This window comes from Tympanuchus pallidicinctus, unplaced genomic scaffold (assembly GCF_026119805.1).
Source record: "Tympanuchus pallidicinctus isolate F22 unplaced genomic scaffold, pur_lepc_1.0 scaffold22, whole genome shotgun sequence".
Taxonomy (NCBI): domain Eukaryota; kingdom Metazoa; phylum Chordata; class Aves; order Galliformes; family Phasianidae; genus Tympanuchus; species Tympanuchus pallidicinctus.
The window spans coordinates 40,730,212-40,753,332 of NW_026294739.1; the positions used below are offsets into that span (position 1 = coordinate 40,730,212).

General features: G+C 51.4%; 2 protein-coding genes across 3 annotated transcripts; one reads left to right on the top strand and one right to left on the bottom strand.

The window, feature by feature from the left end:
• Positions 1 to 522: 522 nt before the first annotated feature.
• TMEM208 (transmembrane protein 208) lies at positions 523 to 5,975 on the top strand. Its single transcript, XM_052686178.1, has 6 exons — positions 523 to 750; positions 841 to 936; positions 1,007 to 1,066; positions 1,140 to 1,276; positions 4,389 to 4,473; positions 5,522 to 5,975. Exons 1-6 carry the CDS (start codon positions 523 to 525, stop codon positions 5,657 to 5,659), a joined length of 744 nt encoding a protein of 247 aa, XP_052542138.1. The 3' UTR covers positions 5,660 to 5,975.
• Positions 5,976 to 6,620: 645 nt separating this feature from the next.
• On the bottom strand, positions 6,621 to 23,111 carry MATCAP1 (microtubule associated tyrosine carboxypeptidase 1). 2 transcript variants are annotated; one of them, XM_052686167.1, is made up of 7 exons: positions 22,660 to 23,111; positions 17,510 to 17,653; positions 9,286 to 9,418; positions 8,812 to 9,117; positions 8,106 to 8,203; positions 7,215 to 7,375; positions 6,621 to 6,776 (listed from the first exon to the last, which is right to left on the bottom strand). In XM_052686167.1, exons 1-7 carry the CDS (start codon positions 23,095 to 23,097, stop codon positions 6,674 to 6,676), a joined length of 1,383 nt encoding a protein of 460 aa, XP_052542127.1. In that variant the 5' UTR covers positions 23,098 to 23,111; the 3' UTR covers positions 6,621 to 6,673. The 2 variants fall into 2 exon arrangements, with proteins under 2 accessions (XP_052542127.1, XP_052542128.1); XM_052686168.1 differs by lacking the exon at positions 22,660 to 23,111 and adding an exon at positions 18,135 to 22,653.
• Positions 23,112 to 23,121: the final 10 nt, after the last annotated feature.

A 23,121-nucleotide genomic window follows, 5' to 3' on the forward strand; every position in this document is an offset into this window, starting at 1 on the left:
AGTGGGGAATGGCATCCTGGAAGAGCAATGTGTGCTTTACAAAGGGTGGCTGGCAGGAAGAGTTCATTCATGGAGGTGCCAGTGCAGGTGCAAAGAAGGGCAGCAAGGCTGGGGGAGGGCTTGGAGAGCGTGCCCCATGAGAAGGACAACGAGGAGACCTTTTTGCTCTCTTCAAATACCTGAAAGGTGACTGCAGCAGAGCAGGGCTGGTCTCTTCTCGCTGGTGACAGGTGACAGGATGAGGGGAAATGGCCTCAAGTTGCACCAAGAGAGGCTTAGGCTGGATATCAGGAAAAGCTTCTTTACAGAAAGAGTTGTTAAGCACTGCAATGGGCAGCCCAGGAAGGTGGATGAGCCACCATCCCCGGATGTGCTTAAAAACCGTCTGGATGTGGCGCTCAGGGACGTGGTTTAGCGGGGGGATGTTAGAGCTGGGGTAATACAGCTCTACGGTTCTATGATGCCCGCTGCACGGCGGAGGAGCTGGGAAGGAGGCTGGAAACAGCCTCGGGAGCACCGCGGATGGCCGCCCTGAGAGCTGCGGCGCCCGAGGACGACGCCAACCCCGCTGAGCCTCAGCACCCAACCCCGCGGCTCCGGGACGCCCCGCGGCGCTGTGACCCCACATCACGGGCAGCTCCTCCCCGCTCCCCGAAGGCACCAATAGCCCCGATCCCCGACGTGAAGGCCGCCATCCCCGCCCCGCGGGCGGAGCCGGAAGGGGCAGCGCGGAGCGGAGCGGCCATGGCGGTGAGCGGCGGGGCAGGGAGGGGAAAGGGAAGGGGGAAAGGGAGGGAGGAGAGCGGCGGGATCCGCTGACCGCCTGTCTCGGCTCCGCAGCCCAAAGGGAAGGCGGGCACCAAGGGCAAGAAGCAGATCTTCGAGGAGAACCGCGAGACGCTGCGCTTTTACCTCCGCATCATCCTCGGGGCTTCCGTGAGTGGCGGGGGGCGGGCGCGGGGCCGGGCTGGCGGGGCCGGGCTGACGGTGCCCTCGTGTCCCGCAGGCCGCGTACGCCGTGATCAACCTGCTCGTGTTCTACTCGACCGCCTCCGCGTGGACGTGGGTGAGTGCCCGCATCCCAACCCGGCTTCCCGGGCCGGCCGCTCGGCGTCTCACGGTCCCCGTTCTCGTGGCAGCTGGCGTTCGCGTTCAGCTCGGCGGTGTACGGCGCCAGCTACCGCTCCATGAGCTCCATGGCACGGCCGGCGTTCGCGGATGACGGCAGCCTCGCGGACGGCGGGATCGACCTGAACATGGAGCAGGGGATGGCAGAGTGAGTGTCCTCACCCGCACGAGCCCAGGTGAGCGGGGCCCGCAGCCCCAGCCCGGAGCGTGCCCCACTTCTCCTTGTCTGAGCCGGGCTGCCTCAATGCTAATCCGGTCGTTTCCAGGCTATAAACCTCCTTGCTTTGGCCCTTTCCGCCCTCCTGTAGTTGTGCACGGTGCCCGTTCGACCTTCCTGGCGCTGGCAAAGCTGGCTTTTCCTTGCTTGAGGAGCACCCAGCAGTAATTCCTGCTTAGTGATGTTAAGAAAAAGAGAGAGAATAACACAGGCGTGCTGCTGCAGCTTCTTATCTCACAGTCAAGGTGTTGTCTGCCCAGGGGAGCTGCTTGGTTTTCACATCTTTCTGGAAGGAGCACAAATTCACAGAACTGTAGAATGGTTTGTGTTGGAAGGGACCTCAAGGATCACGAAGCTCCAACCCCCTGCTTGCATGCAGGGCCACCAACCTCCACATTTAACCAGGCTGCCCAGGGCCCCATCCAACCTGGCCTTGAACACCTCCAGGAATGGACAGAGCATCCACAGCCTCTCTGGGCAGCTGTTCCAGCACCTCACCACTCTCATAGCAAAGAACTTCCCCCTGTCATCCAACCTCAATCTTCCCTCCCTCAACTTCAAACTATTCTCCCTTGTCCTTCTGTTATCTGCCCTTGTCAAGAGTTGCCTCCCCTCCTGTTTGTAGGCTCCCTTTAGGTACTGGAAGGCTGCAGTGCCGTCACCCTGCAGCCTTCTTCAGGCAATTTGAATTGATTTGTTATTGCTTGTTTCTTTGTTTTTAACAGAAGCTTCATTTCTGCAGCCAGCAGGCGAATGGAGACATCAGGCAAACTGACTTGTGCAGCTCAGAACCCGTTCTCTCTGCACGCCACGAGCTTCCATCTGCTGTGGTTTTGCTTCTCAAGAAGTACATTTTAGCACAATAACTGAAATGTGTGATGTAGGAGACTCAGTCACAGGGGGAAGGCAGGCTGAAAAAGAGGCAATTATTTCTAGTGTGACTTGTGAGCCAGTTGTGTTACAATCCTGTTCATCCTCTATGACTTCTTGTTCCTGCTTGGCAGCAGAGTGTTTTTACACTCGCCGTTTCTTTTGGCTCTCATGAACAACTCCAGAAGTATAAAATATTTTGGATACTTTTTTTTTTGTGGAAACGCGATACGAGACAGTTGAGTAATGAAAATAAGCAAGTTTGATGTCACCTCGAGTATCCTAGCTGTGGGAGATAATCCTGGGATGTATCAGGCAACAAATCACGCTGGCTGCTTTGGTAACTGATTCATGCATGTGTGTGATGGCACTGCTGGACTTTGCCTCCTGGGCTTTTGGAAGGCTGACGTAGGGGCTTGCTGGTATCTTGGAGAGCTGGGTGCAGTGTATGAGTTCCCCTGTGTGATCAGTGCTGGTGACACACTAAATTTTGGAACCCGTGTCTCATGGTGGCACTGTTAATGGCAGGTTCAGCAGTTTCTTGAGTTCTTGGTAGGGTGACGGCGTCCCGGTGTAAAATTGTTTCTGGTGATGAATTGCAGAATCACAGAGTGGTTGAGGTTGTCGGAGGGACCTCTGGAGGTGACCTGGTGCCACCCATGCTCCAGCAGGGTCACCCAGAGCTGTGCCCAACACCACGTCCAGGTGGCTTGGAAGATCTCCAAGGAGCCTCACTCCGCAGCCTGCCTGGGCAGCCTGTCGCTCTGCTTGGTCACTCTGATAGCTTCCTGATGTTCAGAGGGAATCTCTTGTGTTCTGGACAGATCTTGGCTCTGTCCCCTGTGCACTCTTCCTTCAGGTATTTATGGACATTGATGGGACCCCCCTAAGCCTTCTCCAGGCTGAACAGTCCCAGCTCTCCCAGCCTTTACTTACAGGAGAGATGCTCTTGTCCTTTCATCATCTTTGTGGTCCTTTACTGGACTCTCCCCAGTTTCTCCATGTTTTTCCTGCACCCGGGAGCCCAGAACTGGGCCCATTATACCCAGATGTGCCTCACCAGCGCTGAGCAGAGAGGAAGGATCACCTCCCTGCACCCACTGGCAACAATCCTAATGAAATCCATGACTCTATTCACCTTTGCCCCAAGGACCCATGACTGCCTTATCTTTAATGCTGTTGTTCTTGCCAGTCAGATGGCCTGTAGCAGACACCCATTACAACATCACCTGCACCTGTCTTCTCTTTATTCTTATCCCATAAACTCTTGGTTAGCTCTTCATCTATCTCCAGGCACAGCTCTGTGTGCTCCTGCTGTGCTCCCATAAAGGGCAGCTCCCCCTCCTCTTCCCACACAGTCCTGAAACAGCCTGCATCCTTCCACTGCAGCACTGCAGTCATGCGAGCCATCTTAATGCCTTGCAACTGCACACACATCTCCAGCTCATCCTTTTCATTTCCTACCCTCTGTGTGTTGGTATACAGCCTCCTATCCTCTGCAGTAGGGTGTCGCTCACTGCCATAGCTCACCACTTCTTCCTGGTGCTCTTGCTTTGGTTAGGGTTAGCTGTAGCCACTTCTCTGCATACAGGAACATTGACTCCTCTTCAGTGTTGACTGTGGTGAACTTATTTTGGGTGTAAGCCCTTAGATTGGGCAGGAGCTTTCCTCTTGGTGCCAGAAGCCAGCTTTCTCCTGAGGCTGCACTTACCTCCACTGTGGGGTGGGCAGTGCCTGCTTCTCCTCTGTGATGGTGGGCTGAGGCTCTTCCAGCTGTGGCAGGGGGAAGATCCTGTCCATCTCCCTTTTGTCTCTGATGGTGCACAGCCTGCTCACTTCTCCTAAATCTTCCACTTGGTGGCACAGCTCCTTCAGGGCAGGAACCGTCCTCTCTCCTGTCTTCAGAGGCAGGCTCCAGGCACCCCCTGCAGCCTGGCACCTGGAGGACTGCACCTCCTATCCAGCGCTCTGTCCACCCTGGTAGGGATTGCTGCTCCAGTAATGGTTCAGTGGGAAAGAAAGAGTTGGCATTTTTCTAACCCCATCCCGGCACTCCTTTGTGTTGGAAAACCAAACACTGCTCCTGTCTCCTCGCTCTCAGGCTGGCCGAGGAGCTGGTGGCTTTGGTGGGGGCTGAAATGGGGAGGTTCACGTACTGCTTTCCTTCCCTCAGGCACCTCAAGGATGTGATCCTGCTGACAGCAATGGTCCAGGTTCTGAGCTGCTTCTCACTCTACGTCTGGTACTTCTGGCTCTTGGTAAGCCCTGCACTTGTTCTTGTTGCTCCGAGTTGTCTGTCTTTCCCCATCTTCAGAATGGAGAATATAGTTTATCCATTTCACCTCAAGGTGTCCTGTTTCAGGCTGAAAATTTTTCCTGATAAAGAAAAAATTATCTCATAAAATGTTGTAAAAATACAAAAAAAAAAAAGAAGTCCTGATCTTTCTGGGTCAGTCCCGTGGTAAACTGTGCAAAAAACTAGGTTGGCCTTGACCTTTCCCTCTGGTCCTGAGAGACAGCAGCAGGAACCATGGAGCAGATGAAAGCTGCCTTTGTGCATAAGAGCTACTTTCTTTGCCTTTTTGTGACTGAGACAGACTATTTCTTCTTGCTTGGATTCCTCAGTCATTCACCAGCACTGACTGAGGCTGGGAACTGCAGGACCCCATGCCACTGAGTAGAACAAACTGCAGGCTTTCATCCCCCTTAACACCAGGTGCTTTCTGTTCCTGAAGCGTTTCTCATGCACCTCCAGTGAGAGCTGCTTTTACAAAAGGATGAAAAACCCAAATCTCCTGGCAATTAAAATAATATTACAGCAGAGTTGCCTGGGGTCTATCCCATGCAGGTACGGCAGAAAGGCATCTTGTTTTCATCCTTACCCACAAGTTAGTTCCTACCCAGTTCTGGCAGGGGGCAGCCTCGGCTCTGGCTCCCCTGCACACCATATGGATCGTGTTTTTTTTCCTTCAGAGACGTGTGATTTTGCTTCTGAAGAAGGGACAGGCAGAACCAGCCAGGAAGTCAGATCTTTCTGGGTAATTCAGAACTGATGCTGCGATTTCCACGTATGAAGTCTAAGTGCTGCGTTCCCAGAAATGTATGCAGGCTCCTGAATTCTGTGAAATCAGGCCATTTATTTTGGGTGTCTGCCACTGCCTTTGATTTCAGTGGATCTTGTGACGTCCCTGACCCAGCCTGTAGATGTTTTCCAGCTCCTTTGGTTTCCTCTGTAGGACCAACCCACCCTAACCTGCCAAAATCACATCCAGAACGACTGACTTTGCTTCCACACGTGTTTCGCAGGCTCCGGGCCGTGCTCTCTACCTCCTGTGGGTGAACATCCTGGGGCCCTGGTTTACAGCTGAATCTTCAGCCCCCAGTCAGGAGCCGAACGAGAAGAAGCAGCGCCGCCAGGAACGCCGCCAGATGAAGCGCTTCTAGCCCTGGCTGAGGAGATAGGTGAATGCTGTCTCTCATTTCCATGCTGTTATCTCATCAGGGATGCGACTGAAGCCAATCAGAAAGCATCGCAGTATCTACGTTGCCCTCTGTCACTGCTGCCATTCCAAGATGAAGGCTGCAAGAGACTTCCCTTGGTTGGTTCTTGGTGCCAGTCGAGGCCTTGCTCCTCGTGATGACAAGTAGGGGGTTATGCTGGGATGTGTGTAAATACCTTTCTAAAGTAGTGCTGTATCGCATTCAAAGGTGAGGATTGCAATGCTGGAGGAAATATATTAAAGAGCAGAGTCTAATTGGCCATGCTGGCAGTGTGTTCATAGAGGGGTGCTCACGGAGGGCAGTGGTGAAAAACAACAGCATGTTTGCGGAAGTCTGGGCTGCATGGAAGCCAAATCCCCAGGCTGAGTCGTTTCATCCCTTCCCTAAGTTGCTCTGTGCCGTGCTGCCTCTTGCAGCACCCAGTCTGCAGGGGCTTCAGCTGCCCTGTGAGTTCTGTTGGGCCTGCAGCAGCTGGAGGAGCTACAAACTGCATGTGCAGCCCAGCGTGGAGCATTTGGGATTTAGCCTGGGCTCAAATTGGTCTGTGCTACCTTTAGGGGAGCTCAGTCAGATGAAAGGTTCCAACAGAATTGAAAAGCAAATCTTTTTGTTTTGTAAAAGCTCCCCCACAGATAGCATAGCTGAGGTGCTGTGAGTGTGGCAGAGATTCCACGTTAGAAACCACACACAGCTCAAGGCAACATCTGCTGTTGCCTACTTTGATTTATTCTTGCTGTTCCTGCTCATTAGGTGGTTTTGCACACTGGTGACCCCTTCCTGCCCCTGACGCACCAGCTCAGCACCATGCAGCTTTGCCCACGTGTGTGAGCTCTGTGGTTAGTGCCAGTGGCACCAGCCTGGCTTTTGCACTTGATGCTGTCCGTAAGGTTTGGTCCACACAAAGTTTCCATTACATGGGTTTTATTACACCTTTGTTCGTAACATCAAGCCAGATCCCTACCCCGAGTCCTTTGTGCCTTGATGCCTGGCAGAGCACGTATTTGGGGTGCAGTCGTGTTTACTTGTAGGTCTGCACGGTCTGCAATGACGGGGCAGGTATCTAGAAGCAGGGAGAGCAGAGGTCATTATCTGGGGGGACTGAAGTCCTTCCTGCCCATCAGGGAGGACATGAGGAGAGCACCACTTGGAACCTTGAGGACACTGGACTGGTGCAGCTCCTAGGCTCTGCCCTTGCTCCCTCTAACCCCTCGTTTCCCCAAAACCAACGCGGAGTAGCACAGCGTTCCCCAAAATGCACGGACCTGGGCAGGGGGAAAATCAACAACAACCACACCGACCATCTCAGCTGTGCTACCCTGCACAGCAGTACATGCACATCAGCCTCCTGGGCAGAAGCCCGAGCTGTGCCATCTTCTTCAGGCAAAAACTGGCCTGACAGCCCCAATAAATACTGAATAAATAGAGCCAGCGTCAGCCGGATGCTGGCAGGATGCACTGAGGCACGCGGGGCGGCCGTGGGGTGCACAGTGCTGCTCACTCAGGCAGCAGCTCTTCCAGCTCCTGCTCATCCAGCTGGTTGGTGGTGACAATGTGGTCGAGCTGCTTCATGTACCGCTCCAGGTCCTGCATGAAATGGGGGATGCGAGCCTTCTCCAGGACGCCAAATTTCTTCAGGCGGTTCACATCTTCGTAGGAGACCTGGTGGGAAGCAAAGGGATGGATCAGCATGTGTAAATGAAAGGGTTCTATTCCCCTGTGATCCTCTTTGCCTGCCTGGCTGGGTTTTCTACACTCTCACTGCCCAAATGGGACCACAGACTGCCAAGGGATGGAAATGAAGGCTTGAGGTAAGTTTTGAAAGAAAGACATGGGAAAAAAAAACATTGCGGAGGCAAAAATGCCTGCAGGGCAAGTATTTGGCTGAGCCAGGTCTCAGCTTTGGGAAAATACGTAGACAGGAGAAGCTGGTGATGCCTGCACCTGAGCTTTGGGTCAGGGCAGGATGGATACAGCAAAAGAGGAGCCAAAGACCAAACATGAAGAGCTGTGCCCCTACATACAGGGGCTGGTGAGGAGAGATGTGGAAGGAAGTGAGACGGCCTCACAGAGCTGGAGCCAAGGCTGCGTTCGTAGTGCAGGCTGACCATAAAACCTGACCATTTCTGGGCAGAAGGAAGGCAAAGCAGAAAGGGCTCATGATAATGCTGTGTTCCTGTTGGTGCTGCATGCAGAGCTGCCTGCACGTGGGCTGCCTGTATGCTGCTGCTTGATTTTGCTGTCTGGACAGAAGATGAGACAGTGTCTGATACAGTGTCTGGGTGCCCTAGGAAAAACCCTGTCTGCTCTCACCAGGACAGCACATCTGGCTGCCTAAAACCAGAAAGCCCCTTGCCAGTGTGGAGCTTGAACTGTGACCCCAGGCTCCTACCTTTCCAAGAGCAGCCAGCAATGGGAAGTCGATTGTCTGCCGATGTCGCAGGATGCGGAGAATCCCATCCAGGTACACCTGGTCCTTACTGAAGCAGCCTGGAAAAGAGAAAGGGCCTGGGAAACACCAGGAGATGACTCCAGGATAAACCCTATCTTCCCAAATGTGTTGGGGCTGGCAGGAAGGAAAAGACTCAGAGGATGAGCAGAGCCAGCACTGGGGTCCTCCACCAGGGAGAAGCCTGGGCAGCAGAGAGCAGCAAGGCTCCATTCCCCAGCCCTTAGGAAAAAGGGACAGGCACTGGAGTCTCACCATTTTACACATGCTGTGTGATTGCCTTTTTTTTTTAAATGCTAGAGTCTAAAAGCATCCTCAAAATGCTTATCTTTTTCCTCCTTTGGCTCCTTGAAAGGCTGTGCAAGGAAGGGCTAAGATCCATCAGAGTGGGAGGACGCCACGGGGCTCCCCAGGATGCCTCATCCATCCCTACCTGATGGACAGCAGCCGGAAAGGTGATGGGGCAGCTGGGTATTGAAAAATATACCACAAAGGAAAGTGTAAATCTATATGAAAACAGATCTGGGGATGAGGGAGGATGAGAGGGCAGCGTGGAAGGATTCTCTGGCTGGTGATGGCAAAGCCACCCAGCACCAGAATGCATCCACAGAAATACAGAAATCTCCCCAAAACATGGAAGGCTTCGTACCTGGCTGTGAGGTGTCAGTCTGGCCCCGCTTGGCCCGCACGCAGTACTCCCACCGGATGCCAGCATCCTGGACGTATTGCTCCAGGTCCTGGAAGAGCGCGGAGAAGGAGAGGCGGCTGGCCCTCTCAATGGTGTAGTAGAGCAAAGCTGCACGCCAGAGGAAGGGCTGCTTGCGGAAGAGGACGCTGTGCAGGCTGGCCAAACCTTCCTCCGTGGGGTTGGCAGGCTTCAGGCTGTACTGCTTGCGGCCCTCCGAGCTGTGCCAGGGCTGGTGGGTGTTGTTCACCCCACGGATGTAGTGCGTGCCTGGGGAGATAACAGCAAGTGTCATCAGCTGGGGGCAACTTGGAGAGCCTCAAGAATCTCAACCCTACTGCGTCCACCCTGCCTGCTATCCCCACATCCCCATGATGACACTGAGGATGCTCAGCATCCTCCCTGCTGTGCCCACGGTCCCCCCAGTGCCCCACTGACCTATCTCATGGCGCAGCATGCCCTCCAGCCAGAACTGCCGGGCTCCAGACAGGTTGATGGCCAGTGTTGGCCGGCTGTCCTCCACCATCATCACAGCCTGAGACAGGAGATCATCGGTGAGCTGCACCACTACCTGCAGAGGAGAGAGGAGGAGGCAAGCAGCCACGTTAGCGATCTTTCACTGGCTCAGAAACAGCAGATGGTACTTTGGGCAACTCTTCAAAACCTCTAAAGGAAACGCACTACAACTATTCCAATCCAGAGAGGATATACATCAAAACTAGAGATACCAGGAGGCTTCCTTGAACTGGTGAGGAAATGAATGACCGCCTGCTCTAGGTGGGTGCTTGAGTAGAGGGTTGGACCCGATGGCTTCCAAGATACCTCAAGCATCCTGTTTTTCAGAGATTCTGTGAAATGCTTGCCCTAACACGTTTGGTAATATTCCTGCACCCTGGGAAAGCCAAACCACATCCACTGGTGTGCCTGCAGAGAGGGGACATGCATGGTGATGGTCACATGGCTGAGCAGGGTTGGGTGGGCACTGCCCCCCGAGATGTAGCAGGATGGGCCTGGAGCCCAACACGAAGTAGCTCCTTTCAGCTAATCACAACCACAAAATCTGAGCAGGCTGTGGGGAAGCTGGCTGGCTGCCCTGCGCATCCCATTCACACCTTCTGTCCAGCTGCAGACGGCTCCCATTGTGCTGCAGGACCGAGACAGATGGATAACCTCACTAAAACCCAAACCTGGGAAGGTGCTGTGCACTCAGCTGAGGGCAGAGCACAGCAGATTTGCACAAGCAGCATCAGTGTGCCACCACATGTTCCTACTTCCGTAGCTCAAGTCTTCCAGAGCAACACTCTAGGAAATGAAGCACAAAGAGCAACAATCACTTTGCTCCAGCAGAGCCTTCTCATCCATCCCTTGAGCACCGCAGTGGGAATGTTTCTCATAGGCTTTATCTGCTTTGTAGTATGTCCTACTTACAGAGCACCTGCCAAAAATCTCTCACAAGGGAACCTGGCTCCATTCTCACATCTTCATCTCCTTTTTATTATTGCTTTTAGCGCTTCAAGAAAAGCACAACAAGAACAGATCCAGCCAAGAGCTGCCAGCCACACACATACAGCCACGCTTCCCACCTGGACATTTGTCAGCTGTGATTAACAGCACAACTGGTGAACACCTTTACACAGAAAGAAATAGCTCACATCAGCATGATTGCCCTCTGACCCACCCTGGAGGTGGATCTTGTGCCTCTCCTGTGATATGAAGAACCAAACTCCATACAGCCAAGGTCACAGGAGGTGTTTGCATTGGCACACACCTCAAAAATCCCTCTGCCACGTATGTGTGAACTCTAAAAACCACCTGTTTCAGAGCTGAAACTGTCCAGGTTGAAAAGCAGAAACCTGTCAACATTGTAATCCTGAGCATCGCCTTCAAGCTTCTCAGGTTTCACTGCAAAATTGGTAGCACAGCCCAAACCGAAGCACTGATTTACTGCTACATTAAAGCTTTCGTCTCTTTTTCTTTTTAAAAAAGAGAGGAGACTAAATCAGCTTGTTTTAAACCCAGATTTATTATTGTACAATGCTGTTCATTAAAGCCAGGAGTGCAACGTAACAGAGCAACACCGAGTACTGGGCAAATTAACAGCATAAAAAGACTTACATGGCAATGGTTTAACGGGATCACATAGATGAAAGACACAGAGGAAAGACTTGCCGCTGTACTTTTAATGTGCACATCCCTTCAACTTTACTTCTGTTCCAGAAAGCAATTCAAAATAACTAAAACTTGTCCTCCCACTGCCCCTCCCCACATCCAGCCAGCACTCAGAGGTCACTGCTCCAACCTCAGCCTAAGGCACAAGTCCAAACCCGGGACCCCAGTGAGCTGAGTCCCGGAGAGGTGGCTGAAAACTGGAGACAGTTTCACATAAGCAGAAAGGAGGAGGCACATAGGAGCCAAACTCTGGTATTATTTTAACTAATTCCTATCCATTGTATCAACTCGGTGTGACACGAACACAACAACAAGCATTGCAATCCCAAATGAAAACAGCTGAGGCTGAAATCCTGGAAGCTGAGAGGGGAAGGGAAGAGAGAACTTAAAGACAAAAATGCATTTCATTGTCACAGTACTCCTCCTGCTCCTCCAAAGCCACTGCTGTGTTCTTCAGCACAGAACTAGCGCCTGAACTCCTGTGACAGTCCTTTGCTGTCTGACCTACAGCTGTTCCAGGGAACACAGGACTTGATGTGCTGTGTCAGCTTGTGGGGCTCAACTTCAAGGACACATCCAACACACAGTGCTTGGCTGGCTGGGACATCTTGCTGCCTTGTCACTCTTAGTTGTCCCTACAGGAAAAAAGAAAAACAAACCACGAGGAGGTTGGGATTTAGGATATGAGATACTGGGTAGCTGCAGAAAAGATAACCTCTTCCCTAGCATAAATGTTCCCACTTATACCTGCTTTCCATCAGCCTGTTTTAAAAGTAAATAATCAGAAAAATACACTGCCCAATTATCCATGCTGTGGCAAACTCCTCAAGGACGATGACTTGTATTCAGTGGTTTTCTATGTCCCCTCTAATGTCTGTTCCACTGGGAACTGCTTCTTTGGGGTTATCCCAGCTGGCAGCTTTTGGGAGGGTGTTGCTCACTTGGCATCCCCTGAACAGCTCAGGTTTCAGTATTTGAAAAGCTGACTGTGAAAACAACACTGTAAGAGCACCCACACAAGTGAGAGAGAGATTGCATAAACCCAAGAGTTTAACTGCAAGAATCGAATCCCTGAGGTCAGTGCTCCATGCAGACCAGCTCTGCTGTTCTCATGACATCCAACTCTCCCCTCCTGTCTGTACCTTCATCCCCACCACCAAAGAAAACTAGCCAGCCTCACGATAGCCTGATCTGCCCGTGGCTTCTTCCTCTGCTGTAAGGGGAATGCATTGCTGAAGAAAGCAACTCTTTCATCTGCAGCACAGGTTGCTCCTTATTTGATAGGGATGGATTTGCTGGAAGTTCAGATATTTTTCTCCCACTGCTGACCACAGGAGTGACACAGGGCCTATGGATTTTCTCCTCTTGTATTTCACCCAAAGGCAAAAAGCATCCCTCAGACCAGCTGCAGATTAAATTGCTTCTTCATACAGCCCTGGTTTCTAAACCTACATTCATTCTGATGCACTCTAACAGTGGGAAGAAGGCATTCCAAACAGCAGGGTTCTGCTCAGGGGTGAAGGAAGTGAATATTCCTTGCTGTATAGGAGCTGCTAAATCATGGCCTGAACCTCTGATTGACCACCTGAGGCAAACAATGGGTCAGCCATGGGAACACAGCTGAAGGCAATTCACCTGTGCTGCAGGAAGGGATGGAGCCTGGCTGCACCTCTCCTAGATGCCATTTAAATGCTGACTGCCACTGAGGAAGGATCCTTCCCTAGAGGTTACTCCTTGTGGAGAATATTGTGAGCCTACAGCATTGGTAAGCCTTTTCCACTTATTACCTTTCTGTTGTGACAATCTTACTTAGCCTAAAACTCTGTAAGCCAATTGATTTTTACATCTCTGTACACCCTGCTCAAGCAGGATTTTGCTGGATGGGGGTGGCAGCCCCAGGGATGCCTAACAAGGCCTTACCCCTGCTGCCATCTGGGTGTGCTGCCAGGGTCCATCTTGGTCAGGGAGGTCCCTTTTTGCACAAAGCTCCTCATCAAGAGACCCACAGAGAGAGATGCCTTAGCTTTAATAAACTGTAAACACCTGTGACAGAGCACTCTGTGTTTAAATGTTGAGAGCTGAATCACTTTCTCTGGATTTAGACTGTAGCACAAGTCAACCATCACTGGGCTTGGCAACCCTATCAGATCACTGTACAAGGGCTCTTGGGGCAATCCTTCATGTGTAGGCACAAAGTAACCATCAGGCACAGAAGGTACTTTTTTTTTTCCTCTCTTGTGGTAAAGAAAAGGTAAAGACAACGCTGAACCCAACTACATGAAATGGAATCTATTTCTGTTTCTATACAAGAGCTAGATGACATCAAGTGAAGTGATTAGGAAGCAGATTCAGGACAAAGAAGCATCAGTGAACTGTGCAACCTGTTGTGGGAGGTTTACAATGGCTCAAATCTGTTATCCATATGAATGGATTCTCTTGAACACCTTCTCTTGAATAGAAGACACTGCAGAGGCAGAAGGCCGTGTGACATTGAGGGGAAAAGGGTGAAGGTCTTCTGAGCAGGTTGGGCAGGAAATGTGTTTGTTTGACAGTTCAGTGATGATGCTGTTTTGTCTCATCAGACAGAAGCTCCAAGAACTGCTCCATGCAAAGCCAACCCTCTGGGTGCAATTCTGCATACCTCCAGGGAAGACTGCAGCTTGACTGCTCATGTTGCACTGCCCACAGCACGTTTCTGGATTCAGCAGCTGGCACTGAAACCTGATGCTTCCACTGGAAAGCACAGATCCTTGCAAGGTCAGTGCAATTCCCATCACCATTGTTTCACAGAGTGCCCACATTTTAAGCACAAACTCCAGCACATCCTTGTGTTCCATTAAGCAGTCTGTCCAGTTTGTGGGTGCAATGACAGAGGAAAGAGCTCCCTAAGAACTGCAGGAAGAAGCAGAGCATGCTGATGGGGCCAAAGCCTCCCAGCAGCTCTGACAGCAGTGTGTGCATATGCTCTGTACTGGCAGGGTGTGGTGGGATGGGCTGGGCCAGCACCACTGCCAGAACCTGAGGACACACTAGCCAGCATTATTTAAGAACATTTCACAATGCCTGGATTACTACACAGTACTTACCAACGGTCAGAGGTTTCTTTAGTGCAAACTGAGCAGCTGGGAAATCCATGAATAATGGAAAGCAGGCATCTGAGCTCCAGCAGCATCACCTCAGCCCTGAGCCAGAACAGAACCAGAAAAGCCTCAGAACCTGCAGCTTGGACTACAACAAAGAAACTCTTGAATATGCAAAGTTCACTGCAGTGCAAATACTTACCCATAAACACGCTCCCTGGGGTGCTGGAAACTGGCATCCTGCCTTCATCACAGCTCAGACCATCCCTCCGCACCACAAGTGCCAGGGATGGGGGCACAAAAGGAGCACTCTGCACTGACATCTCCTTGGCAGCCAGTGCCACCAGCCCTGCCCATTTGCAGGCAGTTCAGATCGCTGATGCACTGAAGTGACTTTCCTTTCCTACCATGTTCCCAAATAACCATCTTCTTGGCGAGTTTTGGAAAGACTCATCTAGATGCTGCACAAGTATTTGTCCTGGGACTTCACTTGGGCCAGGCAACTCTGGTTTTTGTATTCCCTAAGGTGCTGTTTACTTGCTGATTAGCTGGAAAGAAGCAGCACGAGTTCTGTTTTGTGTTTCTGGTTGCTGCAGGGGTTGTAGCTGAAGGTCTGCAGTCACCTCGCAGCCCAGCCAGGCAGGGAAAGCAGCAGCCATGCTCGTACACCTGCAGCCCCTTGCAAACATTTTGACCACATCAGGGACAAGCTTTTGACTACGTTTTCCTCAGCTGCAGACCAACAGCCCACACTGCAACCCCAGCCCACAAATAAGCAACGCCATGAGGTTTCTGGGCTGCTCCCAGTGCCTAGAAGTCTGTATCATAGGTCAAAGAGGCGTGGGAGCTGTCTGGAGTTGCAGCAGTGTGGTGGCAGTGTGCTCTTCCAGGTCTGATGGAGAAACTACTGCAGGGCTGAGAACTGTGTCAGGAAGATCCACGCTGACCCCTCTGGATCACGGTGCCTCCTGCACTCTGTCAAAGCAACACTGCAGCAAAGGTGATGGGAGAACCAGAGGGTGCCTGGCAGCTCGGAAACCTGTGGGGCCCCATGAGATGGAGTTTCTTTTTGTAAGAAACCCATCATAATTAGTGAGCAACACAAAAGCAGCAACAGAAAAGCAAACAGCAGTGAAGGACAGACAGGGTACAGCAGAGAGAAGACAGCAAACAGATACACAGGCAGCGGGGAGGGGAGGAGGGGAGGTGGCTCTGTGAAGCTGCTCTGTTCCTCATCAGGGCGCAGAAATGGCAGCAAGTTTTTGTCCAGTACCAGAAGCAAAGTTTGACAGCGTTTGCTATACAAAGCACAGGTGAAACATTTCCCTTTTTCCTTCCCCAGAGAAACTCAATACAGCCTGTAGTGGCTGGTTATTCATAAACTGATGCTTGAATGGTTTTAAAAGCACTTATCAAAAGCTTCAGAAAAAACACAAGCCACGTACCTTGCATTCCAATGTGCAAACATAATAATTGAACCCTTAGAGCCCCTGAACAAAGGAAAAATTATACAGGGCTGGACTAACAGCTAAGAAAATAAATCTTTCTGCTCAGGTAGAGCTCAATATGTTTGAGATTAACAAAGGAGTATTCAACAGCTGAATTCAATCAATTAATCAAATTAAGAGATAAAACACAATTGGTCCAGAAATACTTCTCACCACTTGGATCTGGGGCCGTGGAAGTGTTTGGCAGATACACTGTAGGCAGGAATAGGAGAAAGCTCCTTATACAAGGCCACGGGGCATCCCTCTTCCCTGTGAACATCCAGCTGCCAGGAATCACTCTTGTAACATAGATAAATCCTCAGACTCCTCACCCTGCTTTATAATACCAGTGAGCTCTGTTGTGCAGCAGGAGAGCAGCTTTCCAACCAAGCAGCTGTGACAGTGGCATCAGCAGTACAATGCAGCAGGCAGAGACCACAGATATGTTTTGTTTCCACTTTTTCACCGTGACTTTGAGATGAGAGAGAAAGGCACAGTGCTCCTGACAGGCAGGAACCCAGAGGTAAACAACAAGAAAGGAAGGAATGCATTTATACTGCTTGTTTAAATCTTCCAGATTTTTGGCTCAGTTCCTTGCAATTCCTCTGTTACAGAGCAGCAGGAGTTCTGAGCTGTTTGGAAAAGAGGGTTATTTGGCTAAATTCAGGAAGCCAGCTGAAAATCCCTCCTGTTTCACCAGACCCAGGCTTGCACTCAAGGGGCACCTCCAGAAAGCAGCTCAGGACATGCAGCAACAAGTGGTAAGAGATGCTACAAGCTTTCCACCCTCCATCCCACACAGCTGATTTACCACTAGTAACATCTTAACAAGGTATTTTTTAGTCTTAAAACCTCGGAGTAGAGTTTGAAAGCACCATAACCCAGCACGCGCCAAAGGAAAGCCGGAAATCTCTCCCCCAACTCTGCCTCTGAACACACGAATGAACCCAGCTGCCACAGATTTCTGCCATACCACTGCTAGCAGAAATAGGTCATCCATCCCAATGGTAATTGATACCTCATGGACACAGCAAAATAGCCTCAGCCCCGCGTGCCTGTCTACGTAGACAAGCGGTAGCTCTTCTCCTTAAGCTCAGCTCCCTTAGCTTAGAAGGGAGATATTTCTGGAATGAGAAATGCAGGCAAATCAGTGGGGCACCAGCCTCCTAACTTCAGGACTGCAAGCCAGGAGCCGTGGCAGAGATGGAAGGAAGCCACAGTTCAGAGGAGAAAAGCAGAGTAATTTACTGCAGGCTACAGAGAAAGGCAGACCTTCTTCCCTTCGTCCTTTTCTGCTCCAAGCCCTGCTGTTCTGTACAAGCCAGCTTCAGGAACACGCAGGGCAGCTGCTGGTGCAGCCCTCTCTGGGCTCCACTCTTTGCATGTGGCTCTGTGCAAAGAGGTGCTGCTCCTGCTCTCAGCTTTCCAAAAGCTGCACAAAACACACTGGCCTTGAGAGTGCATCAGGCAATGGTCAGGTCAGAAAGAAATCCTATAGCTGTACCACGTTTGCCCAAACCATATCCAGGCAGGATATGGCCTGTGGCTCCTCTTCTGGGAGCCACAAATGGCCTGAAGAAGCTGCTCAGAACGAGCTCAGTGTCTGTAAAAGCAACACAGCAATGCAGAGGATTGCTGAATTCCTTTGTGAAATACTTCTGCAAACAAAACTGCCACCAAGTTTGTTTACAGAATCCTCAACTACAAACTCAGGTCTCAGCTACTGCTTTAACTCCTGCCCTGAGATGTGAATCTCTCAAGCTTCTTTCCCCCAGCAAGTATGTTTCTTCTTTGTGTCCGAAACACTTCTTAATTCAACTCCATTATCAGAACTGATGCTTCACTGAACAAGAGCAAAGCAGAAAAACATTTTGCACGTTTATTTCATGAACGATTAAAAAAGAAACAACCAAGGACAATGATTACCTCCCCTGCGCAGCCTTCCTTCTGCATGTACTTTCGGATAACAGACCAGATCTGGCACTTGCTCAGCAGTCTCCCACCAGTGGCAACTTCGAAGCTCTCATAGGTCCCATACTTCTCCAGGACAGCATGAATGATCCTAATGGCCTGTCACACACATAGAAATGAAGTGTCAGTCAGAATACCTTCTCCACTCTCAAGTGCCATCTTCTACAGAACCAAAACCCCCAGGTGTAACAGAGCCCAGCTGAGGAAATCCCTGAGAAAGGGTTCAAAAAACTACTTAGTGTCAAGTGCCTGGGAGGTGAGACGTTTCTGTGGGAGAGAAATGGAATGTCTTGTTGACAGCTGAGTACCAGATAGATCAGTACGTAACACAGTCAGCATGGCACACACTGTCTTCATTCTATTGTCCCACTAATGCTCACGAGTGTTCATTAGCAGAACTGGGCAAACCAGAAGTGAAACAGCCTCACTGTACGTAGCACGCTCCCTCTAGATGCTAAAGCCGTGATTGTTTTCATCTTTTCTGCTTTCACTTCTTCTTTCAAACTCAAGTGTTTGCAAATCTTATCAACTTGCTTATTAGTTTTCTTATTGCAACACTGGATTGGTTTCAGGAACTCACAGCCCAGAAGGCAGTTGGTACAGCACAGCTCCTGGCACAGGACATCTTCTGGCCTGGCACGAAAGTAGCAAGTATGGAAACAGAACGGGTTCACGACTGGTCATTCTGGAGCTACAGAAGAGATCTTTGTTGTGCTCTGATAGCTCAGGACAACAGAGTTAGTATGAATCAGCTGCAGAGAATGTTAAAAAGAGGTGAGGAAGTTGTTAAAACCTCCGTGCGGCTCAAAATGTTTGTTCTTCACTGGCCACCACATCTGCTTTGGAGAATCTCTGTAGAAACAATGATTTCAACACAGCAGTCAGGACATGAAAAAGTCAGGAGTGCAAATGTGCTCCCTCTCAGCACACGGGCATGCCCTGCAGTAAAGCTCCCACTGAGAGTATTTCCTCGGGCAGCACTGCTGCTTCTGCTGCTTCTTCCAGGCTCTCAGCACAACCATGGTGCTGCAATAACAGCACGTGAATAACAGCAGCACGTGCTGCTTTATTAACGTTACCCTCTATACGAGCACTTATTAGCATTTTCTTTCCCTAAAGTGAGAATGCACCGAAGTCATTTGCTAGCAATGACCCTCTCTAGTCTGTTTATTAATACATATTCCGAATTGGATGACTACAACCCCTCCTCTGCAGTTGTTTTGGAGTCTTTCAGCAGCTTTACTGCATCTGTAAACCTGCCTGCAAGATGCCTACTCACCTGCTGCTGCAGGACAAAATGCCACTGCCGAGCTGTGTGCATTTACCGTTCCTCCTGAGCTCTGTCGTCCTCTTTGTCATCCACCTGATGTTGTTTCAGCAAGTTCAGTCCCTGAGGGGACCCCTGCCTACTGCAAGAGGGATGACATATGCTGAACACAGGTATTTCACAGCCTGGAAAAGATTGTGGTGCCAGAGTTCAGCGCACCTGGGCTGACTGCACAAACAAGGCAGGCTATGCGCCACAATACATGGCTTCAGCAGGGAACTAAAAGCACATAGTTACACAGTAACAACAGACTGGCTGGCACTCATGCTCTTTGGCAGCATACTTGCTAAAACTCTTACTCCAAGTGTCAGAACTCGCCTCTTTACTGCGTTAGTTCCACACCACCAACTTGCACTGAACCTCACGCCACGCACAAACAAGAGGCCAAGTTCACACTGAGTGTGGGAGCTGATTTTGTGGATCAGACCTCAGGTCTGTGTTATCTGAGGCCCCCTCCACACGCACACCTGTCAGGGAGCAGTGGAAGCTGCAAAGAAGCCCTCTGAGCCCAGGAGCAGATTGCCCTTTCTCCTACCACAGTAAAACCTTGCTATCTGCTGAAGCTACCAGCTGGAGTCCTGCAGAAGTTACATTCCTTCTTCCTCCCTACTGAAGCTTACTTGCTTCTAACATCTGACACCGGCTCTCCCCTTGGGGAGGTTTGCTCTCCTTTTGCCTCCTAATGACCAGGATCACCTTAGCACGTGCCCTTGCAGCAGCTCAGTCCAGCAGCAGCAACCAGACAGGCACTGAACTGAACGTGGGAGAGCCACCAAGGCCCCTCCTGCTGGCTTGCAGAAGAAAAGGATCACCTTTGTTTACCCACTGTGAAACTTTGTCCCCCATTCCCTAAGACGGCAAGCAGCAGGCAAAGAGGAACTGAGTGCAGATGGTGCACAGAGCTGACAGAAGGGGCATGTACTACAGCAACTTTCAGACAAGTCACAGACAGCAACATTCCTAAGATAGCCCATTTGCTCTATGAGAAGCTGCTGAGCTCACATCAGCCCTTCCTGCCCGGTCAGTGGCCTGGCTGGGAGCAGGAGCCTGTCACCAGCTCAGCCCCACAGGCCACGTGTCAAGGGACAACAAACACTCGAGCTGTGCTCCAAGCCCTGTGTTGATGCTGTTCTTATGCCTCCGAGGAACTGGGCTGCCAACAGTCTTCTTCATCTCTAATAGCATAAGCCATAGAGGGGCTGGAAGGAGCCTTCTGATTTTTTCTGTTTCTATAGGAAAAGGAAACGAAACAAACCAACAAACTCCAAACACCTCTAAAAACAAAACCAAAAGCAAAGAAAAACAAAGAGCCCTCCAAAAAACATCAAAATCCCCCAAACAACAAATAAAAACAGCTCCCAATTAAAATAACAAACCAAGAATCCAAAGCCAAACCAAGATAACCCACAACAACAAGAAGAAAACAACAACAAACCGCCAGAAAACAAACCCCCAAATACTCCACAACACAGAACAGCTGATTCAGCAGAACTGAAGGGGGCATCAATCTCAAAACACAAAAAATAAGGAACTGGTTGGTCTGCTCTTGCACCAAGATGTTAAATCAGTACAAGGTGCTGAGAGCAGGGTGCCAGCAGAGGACCACTGCCACCACTGCTGCCGGGTTCCTGCCCATCTCCCCTTCACCTGAGCACTCACCTCCAGATGCAATACCTGTCCACAGCTCTCACTCCTGACTGCTACATGCTGTGCTTCACTGAGAAGGCAGAAGAACCTCTGTTCTCCCAAGATACATTACAGAGACAGAGAACTTGTAAAGATAGGTAGAATTATTTAACACAAATATCTCCTGCAGTGGGTGTAAGAACAAAATGAGAACACTCACATTGTTTATGAACAGTTAATTTCATTCCAAGAAATGCACAGAGACAATTTCAATTATTCCCATTTGAGAACACTGTAAGCCAGCTGTACCAGAAGAGAAGTGGAGAAGTAGCTCTGGGCAATTCAATTTACTGCATTAGTCAGAGACCCAAGCACGCTAAAACACAGGAAGGAGTGAAAGAAAAGCCACACCGAGGTCGTTACAGGAATCCAAGCATCTCCCCTGAAACAGCATTGCTGGCACCAGTTTAACTGGAGCAGAGGTGTAGCAGGAACAGCGCTGGAAATGCCCAGATGCTTGGAAAGTTGTTTACAGAGACCAAACAATGTGGGTAACACATTGTAGTCCTCTAGAGAAGTAGGAAGCAAGAGGTGACGTGGCTCTTGTGTGCAGGCAGAGCATCGAGGAGCCCACTCTTTTTGCCTCCTGCACTGATGGCCCAGCGCTCTCCGTTTGCTGCCATTCGTTCGTGATTACTACCTGTGGCAGAGAACAGCCAGGAATATTTCGGTAGCCTATAAAGCAACTGAAGTGATGATGAAAAAGACACAGACTGCTCTAAGAAGAGCCTACAACCTAGCTGCCATCCACCGTGCTTGCTGATAGTTACGGGTTAAGGGTGCTGCCACGCAGGACAACCTTTACACCTTCCAGAAAACAAACCAGGCTCAGCCAACAGGGTGCAGGCTGAGGACTGCTTTGCATGAAGCCAGCCAGATGTTTCAGTTCTTGGTCTGTCAGTTCTAAAGCAACAGTGCAAAGGTTCCTGCCAGCTCCCAACCACGGCTGCAGGTCTGTAGGCAGTTTGAGGCACAGAGTACAATCCAGCCCCAGGAGTCACTCTCTTATCAGCTACAGAAGGTGTATGTTGAACATGTAATCAAAGGACAGCTTAGACAAGCAAAACAGAACAAAGCAACAAACAACCCAGAAGATGATAAGCAAGGTCACACAGCAGCAGTCAGGATGAGGAGCAGGCCAGAGGAGTGCCTCTCTGCATGGCACGTGCTGCAGCTTCAGCCTGGCTGGCCTTAGTGGTGGCTGCTGATCTCAGAGCCAAGATAATGAATCATGGATCAAACTTTATCATGGACCAGTTGGATGAGAAGAGACATTAAAGCCCACTCAGTCCCAACTCCTACCACAGGGGTGACAACTGCCACACATCAGGCTTCCTAGGGCCCCATCCAGCCTGGCCCTAATACCTTCATGGACAGGGCATCCACAGCCTCTATAGGCAGCCTGTGCAGAGGCCCAAGAAGTTCTTCCTAACATCTAATCTAAATCTCTCCTCTTTTAATTCACAGCTGTAACCCCTTGTAATATCACTACACTCCATAACAATGAGCCCTTCCCCCGCCTTCCTGTAGGCCCCTTTAGGTTGGCAAAGACCTCTAAGATGACCCAATCCAGCCATGTCCCTCACTGCCACATTAACATGCTTCCTGAACCTCTCCCTGGGCAGCCTGTTCCAAAGCCTCACTGCCTGCTGGGAGAAAAAGGTTTCCCCAGCACCTGACCTGAACCTCCCCTGGTGCAGAGTGATGCCATCACTCTCACTATCGCTGTCACCCAGGAGCAGAGGCTGAACCCCTCCCCACACCGTCCTGTCAGGGCTGCAGCTCCACACTGACCCACCCCATTCCCTCAGCCGCTCCCATAGGACTGCGCTCAGACCCCTCGCACTTTAACTCCCTTTAGCTCTGCTCCCTATTCAGGACACGCTCCGGAGTTTGTCCCATTCCTGGTCTGTCCCTCATTGATATGCGGGCCCGTCAGTGCCGTTCAGAGGGCCGATCCCCTCCGCTCCCGCAGGCTGCACCGCTGCAGACACAAGTCGGGATTCCTTCGGGCCCAGCCGGCCGCCGACACCGCACAGCGGAGCCGCTCGGCGCCCCGAGCATCCTGCCGTCCTCCTGCGGCCACCCTCACCTGCGCCACGAAGCGATCGGAGGCGTCGCGGTATTTCTCCAGCACCGCCTCGGGCACGGGCTCGGCGTACTCGAACTGCGGATCGTAGGCGAAGCGCTCCCTGAAGAACCGCTCCCGTTCGGTCTCCACGTTGCGCGGCCGCAGCGCTACGAGCAGACACGGGCTGCGCCTCCCGGCCCCGCCGCCCTCCTCACCCCGCGCCCGCGCGATGTGAGGCAGCGACGCGGCGGCCCGCATCCTCCCGCGACCGCCGCTCCGCCGCATCCCGGCGCCGGTTTCCGACAAACGCCGGCTCCCCCGCGGGCAACGGGGTGAACCGGACGCCGCCGGGCGAGGCGGTGGAGAAGGACACGAGCACAGCCGGGAGCCATCGCGGTCCGGCAGCGCGTCCAGCCCCGCGCGGCCCTGCCCGCCCGCCGCCCCCGGGTCCAGCACCATCGCCTCCAGCGCGACGGCGGCCCC